Source organism: Paramormyrops kingsleyae, chromosome 11, assembly GCF_048594095.1.
Source record: "Paramormyrops kingsleyae isolate MSU_618 chromosome 11, PKINGS_0.4, whole genome shotgun sequence".
NCBI lineage: Eukaryota > Metazoa > Chordata > Actinopteri > Osteoglossiformes > Mormyridae > Paramormyrops > Paramormyrops kingsleyae.
The window spans coordinates 21809092-21829565 of NC_132807.1; the positions used below are offsets into that span (position 1 = coordinate 21809092).

At 48.8% G+C, this 20474-nt stretch overlaps 1 protein-coding gene across 2 annotated transcripts; it reads right to left on the bottom strand.

Moving 5' to 3' along the window:
* Positions 1-462: 462 nt before the first annotated feature.
* On the bottom strand, positions 463-20179 carry galns (galactosamine (N-acetyl)-6-sulfatase). 2 transcript variants are annotated; one of them, XM_023790765.2, is made up of 14 exons: positions 19990-20167; positions 19603-19726; positions 18165-18239; positions 17558-17660; positions 16802-16945; positions 15657-15723; positions 15206-15333; positions 11484-11623; positions 10019-10122; positions 7569-7705; positions 7151-7253; positions 4819-4940; positions 1798-1915; positions 463-959 (listed from the first exon to the last, which is right to left on the bottom strand). In XM_023790765.2, the coding sequence occupies exons 1-14, from the start codon at positions 20107-20109 to the stop codon at positions 873-875; spliced, it is 1572 nt and encodes a 523-aa protein (XP_023646533.2). In that variant the 5' UTR covers positions 20110-20167; the 3' UTR covers positions 463-872. The 2 variants fall into 2 exon arrangements, with proteins under 2 accessions (XP_023646533.2, XP_023646535.2); XM_023790767.2 differs by lacking the exons at positions 463-959; positions 1798-1915; positions 4819-4940 and adding an exon at positions 5509-5736 and having other exon boundaries at positions 19990-20179.
* Between the last annotated feature and the right edge of the window lie 295 nt (positions 20180-20474).

Sequence of the window (20474 nt, forward strand, 5' to 3'; positions counted from 1 at the left end):
GCAGCACCGGCTCCGTGTTGGTGGAAACGAGGCATCTGTGAATGAACCGTACAGCTGCAGCTCTACAGACTACAGCACGGTCGAGCCCCCACACCGTTTAAAAATAATTTATTACTAGTGCTATTAAATTTTATTATCATTGCCCCTACTCTGGTGTGTGCAGTTACACGTTCTTTATTTTGGTAAACATTTACGCTTCCAAATGCACCGCGAGACTTGCACATAAGAGTTTCACTTACCTGCGTCCTACCAAGTGTTAAGCGATGTGACATAATGGATTTGGCGTAGAATTTGCATATTCCAGTTTGCATTTAGGTGAACTGAGTACCACGCTTATCCCTATACTGTGTGTGCGTTCTGATGCACTGGTGTACACCTGCCGCGTGCCCTGGGACGCCCGAAACAGGCCCCAGGCTCACTGTGACCCCATTCTGAATAAGCCGTTGGAAGATGGAAGGATGATTGTAACATTGAAAAGATAAAATTTTATTTTTAAGAGGAATTATTTTAAAAGTTTACCTAGACAGAAAAGCATGAAGACCATTCAAGCAGCATTATCTAGAAAAAAACTGAATAATTTACTTTAAAAATATAAAATTTAAGTTCATACTTGGAATTTGAATTGTTTCCATCATGAAATCCCTGAAATATCTCTTCATTATTATTGCTTTTGTGTATAGTGTAAGAGTCATTGCCAGCCCATCCTAAAATGCATTCCAGATTTTACACAATAAAAAATGTTCCTTCATAAGCAAATAGAATGATTGTAAGTTTAAATAAAAGAACCAAATCTTTGATCATCAGTGTGAAAAAATGTATGTATCCAGGGTAGGTGCTGAACGGCCATTTTTGCCACATTATTCAAAAGCAGTTCAGTGAGGCCAGTGACACTTCCAGGGCTCTGACTTCGGGCCTTTCAGGCACTTTGCCAGCTTCTCACATCCAGGTGGGGCCCAGTTCTGCAACAAGAAGCACAACATTACGTACTGCGAAATGCTGCAAGGACGGGCTCAGACTAACAGCCTTTGTTCGGTAGGCCTTTCCCACGAGGCACCGCTTGGGGGCACTGTTGCTGCACAAAGATACTTGCATCGCAAACGCACACCCCGTACTGATATCGTAAAATATAATTTCGCTTCATCTTTTTGATAAACACATCCAATGAAACAGTACTTAATTATGGTGCAGGCAGTTAAAATCTTGCAAACACCTCAGCAACAGGAGGTCCTGAGACCCAGGGGGAAGATCAGTCATTAGATTAGCACACAATAAGACTCTTTAATACAAGAGTGAAAAAATAGTGACAACTAACTAAAGGGCACACATTCTGGACTAGGACAGAAAGCATTCAGCTTGCATGTTTGCAGATCCACGCGGGACATCCACACCCTTGGAAACCGTATGCAGAGAAATTATGCTAATTTTTTAATGGTGCAAGTATGTATCATTGTAGAAGTGCACTGAATTCTTGCAGGGCGCCAATTTTTCCTGTACTCCATGACTTGCTGAAGAAAAAGACATTTGCACTTATATCAGATGGGGTTGAGGGTAAATGTGGGTGCAGAGAGAGTTGAGGATAAAGTGAGAATTGTGCTGGAGGGGGTGACTGTGGGGGGTGTGTGTGTGTGTGTGTGTGTGATCGAGGTATACTTTACATTGTGGAAATCAAATGTCCCCACAATAGGATTAGGGTTTTTGCCCATAGAAGGGAATGGACGGTCCCCACGAAGATATAAGACCATATGTCTGTGTGTGTGTGTGTGTGTGTGTGTGGCACACAGCGCCCCCTCTCCTCACCATGACCGCCAGGTCACACATGTTGAGCTGAGGTACTCCAGGCAGCAGATGCTTCTGGTGCTGTTCCAGCACTGGGGTAATTTGCTGTAGCGCAGTCTGGTACTCCGGGCTCAGGACGCTGTGGTGGGGGACAAAAAGGGAGCCAATCAGAGGCCTGGGACTCATTCACACCCGGACACACAGTCTGACACGTGCGGAAATGCAGATCTTCAGCGTGCGAGTGCAAGCGGCGGTGTGTGAAGATGGAGCGCATGGTCGTGCGAGACGGCTCTTTGACTGGCGTGCGACAAAGAAGAAATTGAGACTCGCGGCAAAATGGGAGCCAAAGAGGATGGTGTCACAAGGCTTCTGGTAAGCGACCTGTAACGTGTCATAGCTTATGACAGAGCCAAAGATCGTAGAGAAGCACCTTCCACGTAGAACAAGACCTTCACCGGGACAGTGGCCCACCATCTACGCTGATTACTTATAGCTTGTTTTTTGTCTTTTTTTGATGGTAATTCAACATCATTGACAATCTGTGACCAGCTCACAGAAAACACACACGAATCCCTGTGGGGGACTCTTTCCAGGGAAGGGAGTCCCTGAATCAGGCTCGCTGGGCTGCTTTTTTCCCCTCCCCCATGTGCAATTACGTGTCGAGGGGTCCATCGAGCAGGCCACAGCTGGGTTTGGCGTGCGGTGGCCGGGCGAATCGAAGGTACGCTGCCGGTAATGGGACCTTCAGGGCTTGTGCGTGCGTGTGTGCAGTGGAAGGGGCACGACGGGGACAGCGGTGCGCAAGAAAACCTCACTAGTGCAATTATGACCTACAACCTCAGCGGAGACTGCACCTGTGCCAAATCCCATTGGCCGCTCCCCTGATTGGCCTCTGGGGGGGGTGGGCTGGGGGTTTGCGTGTATGAGGTGAAGTGTCAATTAGCGTAAAAACCCCACACCCGTTCCACTCACAACCCCCCCTGTCCTTCCCCCAGTGTCCATCTCCCCTGGGACGGGCACCTTGGATGGATGCCCGCTCTCCCGGTCTTTCTGTCACCCAGCACTCCTGGAAATTTTTACTTTTCTGTTCTGCGAATTTAATAACCGCACCTCGCATGGTGCAAGCCCAGCATTGTGCTGTGTGCTGTGCGTAACTCTCATTATGTACATTATGTTGGTAATAATACAATAATACAAACCACTCATTAATTATTCTACTGATAGTGAACAAAACGACTACATTTATCCAATTACGAATTTAAAAAAGTGTGAAAAAAAAACTGGTAAGTGCTTCCTATTCATTAAACACAAAAGGCAGACATTTAATCAAATAGGTGTCCTGTTTCTATGTAAACCTTATATGCATAGTTATTCAAGAATGAAACTCTTCTAAATTTAAACTCCATAATTGTACAGATTGTATACACAATAAATAATTGCTATACAACCCACACTGTTACGTACCCTTATATACCCACCTAACTTTCAGATTCTATTCTTTAATTGAAGGCAGAATTACTTGTACATAGCCTTGCATATTTCAACTATCAATGCTGAAATTTATGTACAACTCATATACAAAAGCTTGCTTATTTATACACAAAACTCACTGTCTCCACGGTTCATTACTGAGCTGACTTTCTGAACACAGAGAATAGAAATAATAAAGACACTAAATGCAAATGAAGCCTTTTGATTTATATTATATTTTGCCCCTGGGGGGAGGGGGCCACGCTCAGGAGTGGCATTGCACTGATTAGAGATTCATACCCCCAGCAGCGCATCAGACAAGCTCTCTCTCTCTCGCTCTCTCCCAAACACACACACACACACACACACCACACGAACAAAGAGATGCGCACAGAGAAGTCAAAGTATACTGACACGCGTGTCACACACAAAGAGACACTAAATGCCAATCCATGCATTGGGCTCAACAAAAAAAAAGGAAAAAACACAAGGGCATGCAGACACACAGAAGCACAGATAAAAGCACATGAATGCACTGCACACATACGTGCGCACACACACACCCACGCGTGTGCACATTTGACTATGGCCGAGGGAGCAGAGAAATGCCCCCGCGACCCCCTCGAGGAAATTGAGCAATTCACTGAAGTCTATTGATTGGGGGCTGAAGTGTTTGTCCCAGGCAGATGAGGCCTGTGTGCACAGGGCTGCCTACTGCATTAGCCAGGGGCTGCCTGCCATTTCAGCGCTCGTCACACAGTGTCCGAGGAGGAGGAGGAGGAAGAGGAGGAGGAGAGGAAGGCGAGGAGAGAGAGCTGGTCCCCTCTCGTCCCAGTGTGCAGATGAGACAGGCAAGCTTTCCAGCCCCCAAGGAAAGGGCGATCTACTCAGAGATCTACTGAGAGATCTACTGAGAGATGTTAGCTGCCAGATATAGCATGGACAGTTATCTTTGCTGGATCGCGGAATCATCAAATGACGAACGAGCCGTCACCTGTCAGTCTCGACGGGACTAGGAATCTATGCAATCTGCACGATGATCCGTGCATGCGAGTTGCTTTCGCTCTCTGGCAGGAAACCCGGGGTCTTTAAACAATGCCGGATTTTTCCGGGAGGGTGCGGCCGACTCCCGCGAGGAACCTGTGGGGCCAGGGATGACCGTCGCCACGGCGTCCGGGTGCTAACAGAACTGAAGGCACGTGTGGCAACAGGCCGTACATCATCCAAAGCGGCTCTTTAGGGGCAGGCAGTGAGTAATGGCTCCCACTGGGTCCAGCTGAGCACCCAAGGACCAGAGAGCCAGCAGCGTAACAATGGAACAGCAAGTTGGGGGGGCAGGGGGTGCTATTTATTTTGGGGGGGGGGGGGTGTTAATTTTATGTATCACTGGAATGGGAGCTTGGGACCACCCATCTTTTAGTGGTGACAGGAACACAACCTAATCCCGCCTCCCAGCCAAATTTCCGGCACATATTTAGGTGTCAGGCTGCAGGTGAGGGGACCACCAACAGGGGGCAGTGCGAGCAGCCAGTTGTGGTGACAGATAGTTCCTTTAGACTTTAGTGCACTCACCTGATTGGGTATTTCTCCCCAGGGTCCCACCCTAGGTTGAAAATGAGTGGCTGCATAGTGTGCTCCTTTTGTTCGTGGGTGGTGACGCCCACCACTTCTTCCCCAGGACAGAAGTTGATGCCCTGTGTGGATAGAGCGCATGGAAGAATGTCAATATCTATGTGAAACCCAACCTGAAGACAACTGTGAAAAGCTATAAAGACCACAGATCCTTTAAATTAAATCATACGAAAGAGGTGTAAGATACAGCTAATGTCATGTGTTCGAGGAGTTCCCTTGCATTAACTACAACTCCAATTCAATTAACTGCTCCGCTTATTACTAGCATGATGATGAAGAAAGACGGTATGCAAAGTCCAGATGTTCAGATATTTAATTCTGCTACTCATCCCAATTTAGCCCAGAGGAATAGGCTTCCAGGTGGCATCCCAGAATCCTTGGAGACCAGGCCATTTTGCATTTCCAAAGACAGGTACCTCAGGGTGCAGCCAAGCGCCAAGTTAACTGAAGCCTCTGATTGAATGAGCGTGGTCACATGGTCCGCCATGTAATTCGGGGTATCTGTCTAGGGCGTGAGCTTTGCCTGTCAGACAGTGAGTCTTTCAAGTTGGTGCAGGTCTCCGGTGTCTAATGCATGCAGGTATCCAGTTCACACAGCCAAGACAAGCATTAGGTACCAAACCAGGCTCCCTCTTTACCCAAGTCTTAGCTGCAAGCCACACCTGAGACGTACAGGACACCCCACTCGCTTGGGACTCTGGGACACCTCGGCGGGACCCCCTCCTGAGTTTACGGGGTAAGAGGAGCTGTAAGATTGATACATCTGCATCAGACTGCAAGTCTATTTTGTCACTTACACCAGAGGGGGAACACAGAATGACGTCGGAACCACTGTTAACGTTCGGCATTCAGAGCTGGCTGGGGGGAGAGGACAGACGCAAAGGAAAAGGCGACGTCACCCCAAAGAGCTGTGACCCTCAACTTCATACCGTTCTTGTTGCATAAGAAGCTCCCAGGTTTATTATGAAGCCATTACAACCCCCCCCCCAGGCAACCCCCCTTCACCCAGCCCCAGAATCCTCCAAACACAGCGCTTATGTATTTGCAGCATAATCATAAACATAGTTTGACAGGGAACCTCTTAACCCCGGGTCACGATGCTGAGCATCACCATGGAGAGCGTCACCGTCGACCATGAAATGTCTAATTTTACACGTCTCCAGCTCATAAAGGTCCAGAAAGGCAAACATGGTCATTTAGCTTAGGCCACTTCTGATTGGCCTGGAGGTGAGGCAATGACGGCAATTTAAATAACCGCTTTCCCTGCCCTCAGTAAAACGCCTCATTGTGGGTCCTCACGTCGCTGCACCTCCGGGTGGCTGAGGTTAACAGGCAGAGCAAGGCGTAAAATCCGACACAGACTGCCAGGAGGCAGGCTGAGACAGGGATATGGGGGGGGGGGGGCGGCGTGCTAGACCCCGCCAGAACACCAGCACACTTCTGCGCTAGATTAGCCCTGAAATCAGTGGGCTGCATCCACATTGTGTTTCATTCATATACAGATGCTAATATTGAAAGAAATGAGCATGACATCACTGTGGGACACCCTCAAGATGCATCCTTCATCACTGCATAGGATTGGGTGTCACATGCAGCCAATAAAGGGGACAGAAGGTCAAAGGTTAAAAAGGTCATGCGGGACATGACACGGTCCCGGCTCCCGCAGATTATGTTGGGATGACCAGTGACCCTTAACGCGTTAACCTTCCAGAAAGGCCTCGCCTCCTCCGCACCTCCCTCTCCCCCCATGTCATTGATCGATGGCCGATCCGGCGCCATTATTCGTGGAGTTCCACTCCAGCTCCCCTGGGATGATAACGAAGGCCGCCATTGATGCGAAAGTCCTCCTGAGGAGAGGGATTCCCATCCTCGTGGTGCCGGAATGTAACAGGCTCGGATTCTGACCTGCTGAGGACGGGCGCGGCCGCGTCTGAAGGACGCCAGCAGTTAGCCTGAGATATAATTCCTTTAATATTTCTGGAAACTTCCTGCAGGTTGCTGATAAGGATGGACTGCTGAGCTTATAGGTAGGTGCTTGACAATAGGGCTTCCAGATAGTGTTCTTCCCCCAATTAAATGCCACTTCCCTTTATCTTAATTTTGCCTGTAGTGCAACCTTCCCAAGCCTGTGTTCAAAAACAGATGACACTAGCATTTCTCCGACTGCGATCACAAAAGTGATGTAAAGGGTTAAAGGTTAAGAATCTTTAATATATGGGGACGATTATATATTTTAATTAGAAGCCCTTGGCATATTGAAGGCTATTCTTACCTTCTTGAACTCCTCCATCGAATTGGTCCAGGTCCAGTAGTGTGCCTTGTACATCCCCAGCCTCACTGCCATCAGCACGTTGCCGCGGTAATAGAAGATGGGCCTGATGGGTATGAATTGTGATTGGCTACTGCTTGATCATGCTACGAGTGAGCAGACACCCACCTGTGTTAACCTAGTATACCCTCAAGATTGGGGGGGGGGGGGGGGGGTCTTGCTCTGATGGGTACTCAACTTTGCAGACTCTACCCAGGGACCAACATCATCCATCAGAAATCACATGGAGACTTAAACAAGGAGTGTGCCCCCTAGTGGTGCAAACTGGACTTCACAGGACCGATGGGACGGAAAAATTTGAGGACGCTCTCTATGGGTGCAGTGACAAACTACGCGTTGGTGCGCGCCTACGGGACCTCACCTGTCAATAAGCGTACTGTTGAGAAGAACCGATGTCAGGTCCAGCCCATCGATGATCCGGTCGCCTGGGGTGGCCAACCCGGCTAAGGCCAGGCTAGTCGTGAACAGGTCCATCACGGTGCCCAGCTGATGACTCACCTGCAGGGGGCAGATACCACCACCATTTACAAGCACCAGACCATCACCATTTTCCTCTTCACTCAGTTACCGGGGGGGTGGGGCACATTAATGATGACATCATTCATTAGACAAAGCAGGCAATGGACGTAGGGCCAAAATCAAATTGCAATCACGCCTGCGCTTCTGTTGGCACTCAGAATGAGGTGTGACATTCAGCCTTGGGGAGCAAGGGGCCGGCACAGGACAGGGGAGAACCCCCCCCCCCGCGCCGTGGCAACCTGCTGTGTGGAAACTCACAGGCATGTCAGCTATGATGTACCACCAAGGAATTCCTCTCTGCTCGTGCACCCGGACATGACAGCACAATGGCGTGCCTTACACACGCGGGGGGGGGGTTCCTGATGGTGAACTGCCTCTGTTCCCCCAGTGCATAATCTGCGCTCCCAGGTTTATTATGAACTACACAAACGTCTCTGTAAATTAAGGGCTGGGGGGGGGGGGGGGGTATCAGGCTGTGAGCAGGGGCTGGCATGTTATCGCACCCTCACAGCCCCATGCCAAGCTTTATTTTATTTATAAACTTTGAACCGTCCTCAGATAAAACGCCAGTTTTCCACTGTCATTCTTGATCTTTTGTCCTATTTTCTCCCCGAGTGTCCCTATGAGGGCGGGGCTACTGCCGCCTCCATCAGATAGGCCTGTCAGATAAGCCCCGCCCACACAGACACACACGCGCGCACATCAACGCACACACGCACCTAGCCACAAGATGCTTTCCTCTCCTCCTGTAGCCCCTCAGCAAAGGAGGGACTTGGAACTCCTCTATTATCCACACTTTCTGGATTAACACACACACACACACAATTTGGGTAATAGCTGGAATTACGGAGGACATCTAATAATGAAGCTGACTCCCAGATATCACCTGAAGAAACACATTTAGAAAAAGAAAAAAAAAAAATACACTTATTTCCATACATCTGGACAGCCTGCGTCCACCCGCTCGCTTTCTTCCTCGCCGTCGCTCTCTGTCACGCGCCCTTTCAGCTGTGAATAAATCCCCTCTGCCCGTTATCGGAGAAAACAGACCTGCTACCCCTATCTAACACACTCAGGCTCTGTGTCTCCCGGCTGATAAACACAACAAAGAGAGGAGTGATGGCAGCTTTGGGAGGATAGGGCTGGGGGGCTGGGGGGGGGCAGCTCTCTGCCACCAGGGGAATGTGAGAACGTTCCCGCCCTGGCGCTAACTGGCATGGACGTTCGAGTCACAGCTGTACCGGCGCTCAGCATCAGTGACCGGCTGGACCGTGGATTGTGCTGGAAGGAGGTTCAATCAGGCCCTAGAAATATTAGTCAAGGATTACACGCTCAGGTCAAACCGAGCATTTTGTAGGCATTTTGGCTAAGAAAAGTAGCCGTTTAGATAATTCCGTTTAGATAATTCAAACATTAAAATCTTCCCGGAGTTTTCTTGCTTGCTGGGGTTTGACAGACTGCAACGTCAAAATTTTGACCATGTTTTACCAGGTGGGAGGGAGCAGTGAGCAGACAGAATGGCATGACGTCCGCTGGGATGCTAAAATCTGTCATGGTAACTAACTTGTGAGAGTTCAGTCGGCTGGTCAGCTTATCAGTTATAAGTACAGTCTCTGGTACACTAAGCAGCGCACCATGAGAGTCCGGATGTGTCTAATTAACAAATTAACTGGGGCGTTAACTGGCGAGACACACTGACAGGCACTTTGCCTCTCTGCCACCACATCCTTCACGGGACCCCGGCTCAATCCTCCCCCCCCCCCATCCGGACTTTTCTTCTTCGCCCTTTATCCAGTGCGCCTGGCGTATTCAGATACAGGGGCCCTAATTACGACTCAATCCAAGCACAGCAAACACACAAACAGATTAGCCGTCTAAGCCCCTCCCAAGCTCTGCTCCCCCAGCGCTCCACCGCGCTATCAGCGCCCAGCACACCCCCGGAGATGAGTACCGGGCCGCGGCTTAGCGCACCCGCGGGCCACCCCCCCCCCCCCCCGGGAGACCCGGCTTTGCCGCGGCCTGGTGTCACAGCAGGACCTAATACAATTAAAAGTCATTTTCATAACGTGCCGGTTTGGCAGCAAAATATTTCATGCTGCCATGAAGGGGGGCCTTGGGGGGGGGGGGATCAGCCTCGATGTCCCAAAACTGTGAACACACACACAATCACAGTACCATGTGCATCATCTGGGCCCATCCCTGTACTACTGAGACGGTGTCTGGCCCGACACTCTGCAACATGGGGAACTTCAATATGACTCAGGGGAGATTTGGGGGTGGGAAGGTCCTCACCGTTCCAGCCGGGATGTGCCCCGGCCACCACGCGATCGCCGGCTCCCTCATGCCCCCCTCGAAGGTGGTCTGCTTCCCGCACAGGAAGGGCCCATTACTGCCACCTGCAGGAATGTAGAGGAGGTGTGAGAACGTGTGAGGATCGGCTGGTTCCAACTTCCCGGAGGGTATATTATGCCAAATCCCACCACATAGCAGTTGTATGTAGCATGATCACATGACATCATCTTCTCGTGTCTGTTCTCTGGCTGCCAGCCAAGTTCAGGACAGACTTTAAAATCCATCTCCTTGCTTTAATAAGGCATTGTAAGGTCAGTCCCCTGCTTATCTAACTGTGCTGATTAATGTGTCCAATTCCGGCTCTCAGATCTCAGGATGTAGGCCTTCTTGTCATTTTCAAGAATAAAGAAAAGATGTTTTAGCAGCTTTCCACCGTGGGGCTTGTAATCTGTGCAGCTGTCCGCGGGCGATCGTGCAGGACACCCGCTTGATGCAGCGTGGCTGTAATAAGGTTAATTTGTTATATTTTACCTTAGATGACACTGCTGGTGTTGCTGTACATGCTGTAGCCAGAAAGGCTGTCATTGTTCAGTATCAACACTGACCCACTCTGCTAGTTCCCCATGCTCTATATCTGGGGGAGATGGACCCAGGACCCTCCCCAGGGATGTTGTGACATCACAGGGGGACCCTCCCTAACAGGAGCCCAGGATCTCACTCCCCACTCTCATCTCAATCAGCATTAACATCTTGCTGATTTGTTGCTGAATCTTCATTAAGCTACAGAAAATTGTATTAAACCAAACAACAAATTCAAAATTTACCACACGAGATGATTTGGTGCCTGGTGGTGCCAGTTTTCACCAGCAGAAGATACAGTGCAGGGCGCAGAGGGACAGGGCGCAGAGGGACAGGGCGCAGAGGGACAGGGCGCAGAGGGACAGGGCGCAGAGGGACAGGGCGCAGCGGGACAGGGCGCAGAGGGACAGGGCGCAGAGGGACAGGGCGCAGAGTGACAGGGCGCAGCGGGACAGGGCGCAGCGGGACAGGGCGCAGAGGGACAGGGCGCAGCGGGACAGGGCGCAGCGGGACAGGGCGCAGAGGGACAGGGCGCAGAGGGACAGGGCGCAGAGGGACAGGGCGCAGCGGGACAGGGCGCAGCGGGACAGGGCGCAGAGGGACAGGGCGCAGAGGGACAGGGCGCAGAGGGACAGGGCGCAGCGGGACAGGGCGCAGAGGGACAGGGCGCAGAGGGACCGGGCGCAGAGGGACCGGGCGCAGAGTGACAGGGCGCAGCGGGACAGGGCGCAGAGGGACAGGGCGCAGAGGGACAGGGCGCAGAGGGACAGGGCGCAGAGGGACAGGGCGCAGAGGGACAGGGCGCAGCGGGACAGGGCGCAGCGGGACAGGGCGCAGCGGGACAGGGCGCAGCGGGACAGGGCGCAGAGGGACAGCCCTGAATTACCTTGCATGGGAGCAGATATGAGTGCAGCTCCATTGTCTGAGGTAAAGAAAACGAAGGTGTCCTCTGCGAGACCCAGGCTCCGCAGCTCACCCAGGATCACACCCACGCCATGGTCCAGCTCCATCACAGCATCGCCATAGCTACAGGACAACAAAATGCCACCATCCTGTCCATAACCATGCCTCACTGGAGCTGGCCAAATAATAAGTCAGCCTCACTATGTATCATGAAATTATAATGAAACCTCTTTAATTTTCAATTCCAAAATGCCCCATTTTCCAAAGCGACCTACATAACATGGAATTTCACACTCCTGCCTGTTAATATGTCTGGGTGTTTTCCGTGGCAGTTTAATCACCCGGTTCAAAGACACAATTACAGTTACCATTGTGGTTTCCGAACCTGAAACTTGGCTTGGCTGGTATTACTGGGTATATATTGGTATTTTGAAATCTTTGCAACAAAATTAGCCACCACAATACAATTTGGGGTCCGAGTGTGGGGTCATTTATTCAGTGCCCCTGGAGCATTTGGGGGGGGGGGGGGGGGCAGTTAAGGGCTTTGCTCAAAGGCTAAATGGAGATGTGACTCTTCTGCCAAGGACAGGATTTGAATCGGTGACCTTCTGATCACAGGCCCAAAGGCCTAAGCCACTGAGCTCCTTCCCCTCTTCCACTTGGCAGAATAGCATCGCTTTTGAAAATTCTGTAAAAATGCCATAAACCACGGTATAATGTCTGGAGAATATGATGATTTGAATAATTTGATACCACCCAAGCCTACCTCAGCCCTTTTACTTTCAAGTGTGATTCCACAGTAAGAGGTGGCAAGACCCCACCTCCTACTCACTGAGATAAAAGGACCAACATGTATCACCACAGGGCTTTCCTGAACACGACTCTCCCGTTCCATACAACCCCGTTACCCCATCAGCGTGGACCTTGACGCCTGTCGCCTTGGTTAGCCTCCCACATTCAACGCAAATCAGGAGAGCGCCGAGCGATGGGACCCGCTGCTGGAGCCGTCAAACCAGAACGGCGCACGCAGCGTGAAATTCGCGATGTAATTAATCAATATTCCCAGAGCTGAGAGCGGTTGCGTGTGTACACTTAATGAATGCCACTGCTTTAAATCAACCCCCCACCCCTGCCTCTCTGATGCCTGAGTCCCTGCTTGATTTAGCTTTAATTTCCAGCATCTGAAAGAGCTTCCTTTTTCACAGCCGTGACCGATTCGTGTCACGTCTACAGAGGTAAGACGGAGATGATAAATTGCCATCTTGCCATCCTGGATTTCTGTAAGTACATTTGTCTCCTATGTGACGCTACAACACTCCCGCGCAGCAAAGAATGCCACCCCCACTCAATCTAGAAGCATAAGATCCACTGAGCTCTGAACATGTGTCCTGGTCAGAAGACACTTAACGAGCCTAATTCACCACAGTTAATACTGACATCCATCTTATGATCTCAAATTTTGGTCAGCATACCATGAGCCAGGACTGTATCCCAGGTAGAACAGGGAACAAGGCTACGGAGAATCCTAGATGGGATGCCAACGCAGTTATTATTTCACAAATGAAAATACCGGCCACTTTCACAACCCACGAAATTTTTGTCAGAAGCCAGATTCTCCTTCCAGAATCAGGAACTTTTGTCATTTTCCCACCACAGGAACTCTGTCCCATTGTAGCTCCCCAGAGGTAGTTCTGAAATGTTTTTAAGTGCCAACTAGGGCTGTGTCCGAAATCAAGGGCTGCATCCTTTGAAAAACGTGGCCCATAGCACAATGAAAAGAATTTACCAGTTGGATCCTTCGGCGAAAGAAGGAAACATTCCTAGACCGCATTTGAATGAGCCTTCGAAATGACATATAGCCTTGTTGTGTCACTGTAATGCATTCAATCTTTGATGCAGCCCCTGAATTCGGACACAGCCTAGGTACTTTTCGACCATGAACTACTCGGGTGGCGTTTACAAGGATAACTTCTTGATTGGTTGATCACAAGCACTGGTGCTAAACTTGGAAGTTACACAAAGTACAGGGAAAGAGAGGTAGTGGAGTACAAATTGAGTAGATAGGATTATTTTTGTACCTCAGTTACATTTAATGCGAATATCTTTTTTGTTCCAACTCCATATTTCCGCATCGGAAAATTTGATCCGTGCTGCCGGTTAATCTTGCCAGGGCTTATTAGCAGGATAACATTACAATCAGTCCTGCTATAACATGACTGATGCATTCCTGAAAAGTCTCGTTCACTAAAATCAGATACTAAAATGCACATATCCAATGGTAAAAATAGGGTTAAGGGAATGCGACCCCAAAACTTAGTAACTTACACCAAAGAAAATGAATTAAATATAAACAGTGATACCAGTGGTAAATGTTGCAATTATATGCATTTTAAATGAGAAATAAGAGTACATTAATAAATTAAATAATAAAAATCTCCTGTGGGTCTTATGAGTATCGCTAGAATTGCCTAATGACCACTTCGACCAAACGTGCCGAACTCGCCGACTTGTTGATTGCCGAGAGCTGGGAGTAGTGAGCCACAGCAGCCATGAGCACAGCACAAATACAGTGGATCACGGTGTGAAGAGGGTCACTGAAGACAACATGGCCACAGACAGATAACATAAGATCTATCCGTTGGCCAGATTTATTAATGAATTATAAATAGGAGCTGAGTGGTGGCTCTGAGGCTGTGGGATCTGTGCCAACAATCAGAAGGCTGCTGGTTCAAATCCCATGAATGCCCAGAGTTATTCTACTCCACTGGGCCCTTGAGCAAGGCCCTTAACCTACAATTCATCCTGGGTATGATGTTAATCTGTAACCAGCCCTGCAAAGAGGTCCTCCAACTTCCAGGAAAAATTTGGGGGTTGGTGGCAGGATTGGCCCTCCAGCCAGTGGAAAAAAACCTGTTCCATTCAGACTAGTATGGTGCTGAGGATTCACATGGCTGCACTTGGGCTCTCCTGCCTGAAGAGGTTCATCATGTGGTAGCAGCAGCAATGAGCTGTAATCTGCACATGCTCCTTACCTTCCTCTACCTATAAATATGTTGTAGGATGTATAAATAAAATATAGATGAAAGGCTGTGTCCCATTTTGACCACTGTCGATCCCCGCAATAACTAACTTGTTAGGTACCCAAAAAAACGACTTGTTCATCCTCCCTTGTTCTTGGGTGTGTTTCCGATGAAGAATTAAGGAGCGAACTGTAGGCGTCACCGCTTACTTAGTATACAGGTTACAGTTCCTGTTGGGTGGTAGCAAAGCGACACATGAAAGTGGAACTACAAAAGCTCCCAGTCGAGATGACCAAGGAACCTGGAACCTTGACCCAGGTTCTGGAACTTTTGTGTGAAAGCACCCACTGACCACTCTACTAATACCAGGGTTTTTTCTTTTTATTACTTTCCTGACACTTTTATGTGGAGCAATATATAGTTGGACAATTTTTGCAGCAGGGCAATTTCACAAGAGCAGTCCCCATTGGATTTGACCCTATAACCTTCAGGATGTACAAAGCCACAGAACAGCATTCCTAATAGACATTTCATTTATGTTTATTTAATTCGTAGGTGCGTTTGTCCAAAGCGACACACAAGACTGGCAAAAAGAGCACCACCTCATGCGCTACTGTGGGCTGTGATGTCATGACATTGTGGCACCGCCGTTAGCGGTTAGCTAGATTTGGCATTTTGACCTTACCGACCCCGTTGACTCTTCCCTAGGAAGCCCTTGGAGGCATAGACTGGCGCATGAGTCGCATCCACGGCCCAGTACAGGAAGAAGGGCTGGTGGGCGGTGGCCTGGCTGCGTATAAACACCAGGCTCTCCTGAGGACGACACACCAGCTGCTCACATCCAAGGCTAAAGCAACATGTTTAAAAGGCACTGCGGTCATGCACTGCCGTCATGCACTGCCGTCAGGCACTGCCGTCATGCACTGCCGTCAGGCACTGCCGTCATGCACTGCCGTCATGCACTGCCGTCATGCACTGCCGTCAGGCACTGCCGTCAGGCACTGCCGTCAGGCACTGCACTCAGGCACTGCACTCAGGCACTGCACTCAGGCACTGCACTCAGGCACTGCACTCAGGCACTGCCCTCAGGCACTGCCGTCAGGCACTGCCGTCAGGCACTGCACTCAGGCACTCACCTCCAAGTATATCTGTGTGAGGTTGGACTCCCCAGTCTTTAAGTTGATACCAAACTCCTCATAATACCTATGGAAGAGAGAAGTACATTTTGTTTTTCACTGTTATGTTTTTTTTTGGTTCACAACCTGTGATCTGGGGATTTGAATCCCACCGAGAGCTCTGGGAACTGCATGCTCTACTGAACCAGTGTCCCAAAATTGCCCTTAGTGTGAAATGAAGTGTGTGTGTGTGAAATGTGATCTATGAAAACCCACACACACACACACATACAATTAGGAGCAGAGCTTGGGGTCCAACCACAGGCTCAGCCATTTTGGGGGGTTAAGAGTCTTGCTTAAGGAACAAATGGAAATGTGACTTTACTGCCAAACATGGGATTCAAACCAATGACCTTCCGATTATAGGCACAGAGGCCAGACCCTGTGTGTGTGTGCCCTGTGATGGACCAGCGTCCCATCCAAGGTGACCCCTGCCTCATGCTCTGTGTGTGCCGGGACGTGGTCCAGGTTCATTACAACCCTGTGCTGGACCATTGGTTGAATGGTGGAGAGCTGCATGTTAATTTAACTGCTTAAATCCAAAAGTGACCAAATGGATTTTCGCAGGTTGTACATCTTCCAGAAGGGGGCGACCTTTTTGCCGTGAGTCCCCATCTGCTCTCGCTGTGCTACTTTCAGGAGTCTGGGAGCATCCTGGCACTCCGTTTCTTCATAGCGAAGCCACAGCGCGATTCTGGGAGCACCTTACGTTCCCTGCGAGCGGCAGCGCGGCGAGGAACGGCTGCTTGGATGGCTGAGCGGCGTGCCAACACGCCCATCGACAAGGCGCTCACGCTCAGCCGACTCCAGGTGTCCTCGTGCAAGCCGGCGAACACAACCTGCTGTCTCCTGGGTGCGCGTCTGTCCGGGCCCAGGAACGGCAATTAAACTCACGGCTAAGCACAAAAACGGCCCGGCTGTCAGCGACCCCTGACGTGCATATGGTCGTTCTGGGGAGGGGGGGGGGAACAACTGGGCGGAAAATGGAGCATCGTGATCACAGCTGGTGGAGAACACGAGTGGGGGGGCGGTGGGGGGGGGGGTGCAGCGAAACGTGAGCGCAAGGAACCGGGTGGGTTCCTGAACACCGCATACATAAGCCTCACCTGCCCACCATCTGTGAGTTCTTGTACACGGGGATGTTGGGCCGGTCAGAGTTGTTGTACGGCCCAAAGTGACAGTTCGGGGAACCAAACCACTCATCAAACCCGTGTTCCAGAGGGAGAAATCCAGGCCTGTGGCCGAGGTGCCTGAGGGAAGCCGAACAGGAGCGTGAACCATGTCATCATTTTCCTTCTCTCTCCGTAACACTGCAACCCAAATGTATTCACAAGCACATTCCGGTTTCTTCAGTTTCACTGTGCATTTGCACAAATGCATTCTGTAAACTGCATTTTAAACTGCATTTGCCTTTCTGTTTTATTTCCTGTCCAAGTGTCATATTTATATTCTATTTATTAGTGTTTCTTGCACTACAGTTTCAGAAAAATGGATAAAAGTTTGTACCTTTGCTTGTCACTGGGCCTGTACCCTTGTAATTGTACCTTTTAAGGTACATAAATGGACTCTGAGGAACATCCCAAAGGTACAAACAGCAATAAAGTACCAACAATGGTACAGAAATGTTCCTCAGAGTCCATTTCTGTATCTTAAAAGGTACAATTACCTACAGCTAAGAGTACAGTTGGCAGACCCTTGAGGGTACAGCCCCAGTGACATGCAAAGATAACATTTTTTCCTTTTTTTTGAGGGTATACGACCAATGAAATTGAAATGACATCTCAGTGTATGACCCATGCCTCACATAACTGGAGGCAACAATAAATAATACTGACTTTGACTTGATCGTCATCATCACTCACCACTTGCCTACGATCTTGCTAACGTAGCTGGCCTTCCTGAGCATTTCAGGCAGCAGAACCTCGTCCTGGGCGATTCCTCCCACTATCTCCTGGGGGGTGTAAGCTGTAAGAAGCGTGTCCGGCACAGGGATCCGCAGGAGAGCAAAGACAAAGGCGTCAGGCTTCCACGGCGGGTCTCTGAAGCACCGTCACAAACACATGTTCCCTAACGCTGCCACACGAATCACGACCAGGCAGGTTTGAGCTTTTTTTTTTTTTTTTTTGGCTGGCTGCTATGGAGAATAAAACAAGCTGCATCTCAGTCTTTAAAACAGGAGTACTTAATTGCAGTCCTCAAGAGCCATTAGTACTACTGGCACGCAATCTAGGTTACCTCTTAACATCTCAATCAGGGGAATTATCTGCAGAAATCACGTCACTTGTGGCATGAGGGGGACATGAATTGTCTGCTTGGGACGACTGAAGCTGAAATGCGACTCAAAAAAAATGGTCGCACCCCCAGGACACCGGCACACCCTCCTGGTCTGAAACAGCAAGTCTTATGACTGAGGGTGACGGAGATGGCGACCCCCCCCTCCCCCCGCCCCCGACGACATAAAGGCCGCACCGTTCCTTCCATGGCCGTTGGTGGTGTAGAAGCCGTTTCTGACTGGTAGTCTTCCTGTCAGCAGTGCGGCTCTGGCTGAGAAATGCAGCAACAGATGCAGTCACTGTTAAACAACTTACAGTTTCTTTCTATCTTCCTTTATTTCTTTTCTCCATCCCCGTTCGCGCCGGATAACTCACAGCCTCATTTCCTTCCCTCTACCTGCTCAGCTGACTCGTCCTTGAGTAGGAAAACTATTCGCTTTTAATTCCAGGTAATTACGCCGTGTGGCATGACAAGACATTTTAATAGAAGCTGGCACCCAGACTTTATTTCCTGATTACCTACAAAGCCTTGCTCACCGGAATGTAGACAGACTGCATTATGTGAGCCTTGAACTGATAATGCTTCAGCGTTTGAGAGCACTCAAAAAAAAAAGAGAGAGAAAAACAGCACATATGCCAGTGAGTCAGCCTTAAAGAAGATTAAGCCCCATACAAGTAACTCAACATTAACAGCACACACACACACACACACACACGATGCACGGAAAGCTAAAGCCAAGCATTCTTATAAACGTGTATGATAATGTCCCTGAACGTGATTAAATTCTAATTAATGCGCAAGAATGACAGGCCTCTGACACAGTTCCCTCTCCCTAACACTGATGCAAAGTTGCAGGCAGTGCACTTATGACATCCTTACGGTGCCCAAATCACACACGTATGAGATTAATAATTGATAAAGTCTTATTTGCTGAAATATTAATTAGAAAAGAAAAGGCCTAATGGCACATCTCATTTAAATAGCACATTTATGCAAATTCTTAAATTAGGTCTAATTAGCATATTTCAAAAGTACATTATCCCCATTACCATAATGAGCCTTCTTACCACTATCATCCAAGCGTGTGTAGCTTAGTCTTTTGAATTATTCATAAGGCTGAGGGAACGGTCTTTTACAGGATTTCGGCGTCTACTACCAATCTCTCAACCCAAAAATTCTCTTTTCTCCCCCTTAATCACTGTTCGTGTGAGATGCTCTAACTATCTCTTACCTCTGGGAGTGCGGGCAGAGGCTTTAATCGCGTGGACAGTGATCAATCCTTAAAATTAAGGATGTGAGGCCATGAGGTTTTTAAGTGTCACGAGTATAGTCCTAATGGTTTTAAGGCCATTTTAGGGAGCGTTAGAAACTGGGAAAACGGGAAAGTAGCTACTGGAAATACATAATAATAATAATAATCGCAGTGACATGCCACTTTAAAGGATGACTGTATGTATTCTTTAAAATAATTATAAAAACTACGAAAGAGACAAACCTCCCCTGCCATTTTTGGCCCATATTAGTTGTTGGTGATTCTGCGGGGGGCTCCACAAGTACGACGCTTCCGACAAAAGACTATGTTAAATGAATTTAAATGTAACGAAAAAGGGGAAGCAGACGTGGTCAGACTCACAGGGGGAGCACAGAGGGTTGGCAGTGTAAAAGTTGGGGAAGAGCATCCCCTCAGCGGCCATTCGGTCCAGGTTCGGGGTCTCTTTGGACGGCTGTCCGAAAACCCCCAGATCACCCCAGCCCATCTGGAAATATAAGCAGTGGCGGTTCAATCCGAATTAGTGCATATCAAAAGGCGACAGAATGACAAAACGGCTTATTTTTATTATATGTTATACTTGACACAAAAAAGACAACTTTTACTCAACATCATACTCGTTTAATAAAATAATCACGTCAACACAACATTGCAAAACTGTCCCGCTGCACAAATTTACGGAATGCCTTAATTTCTACCGCAGTCTCACAACGTCACGCAAAGCTGAAAATGAAATAAAGTCGTCCTTACGTCATCCATAAGCATGATTATAATATTTGGAGTAGTGCCATTCTTGATCGCCTCTAAACATCTGCAGCATTTATAAGCGATTAGGAGAAGTAAAAGTTTCTTAAAGTGGTCGACGCTCATAGCCGCTTCTACTGCATAGAGCGAAGTGTCACATGACAGGCAATTAAGGAAGTAGCTGACGGCCGGTCACATGCAGCCTATGCATTAATCCTGCTGCACTAAAGCATCGCTGAATGCAACGCCTGTCCTAAATCTTGATTTCATCATTTGGTTATGTACAGTTTCAGAAATTAAACATGAGCCAGTATTGGTGACGTGCAGGTCTTTTATTTTGGCTCAAAGTCTCCCATGAGGTAGTGAAACAGTCGACGTTATGAATGAGAAAATGTTTTTTTTTTTAAAAACAGCAAAAATATTACAATTAAGATATCGTAATGTGTAAGGAAATATGATTGTAGATAACATAAAAGCTGTTGTATTTTTGG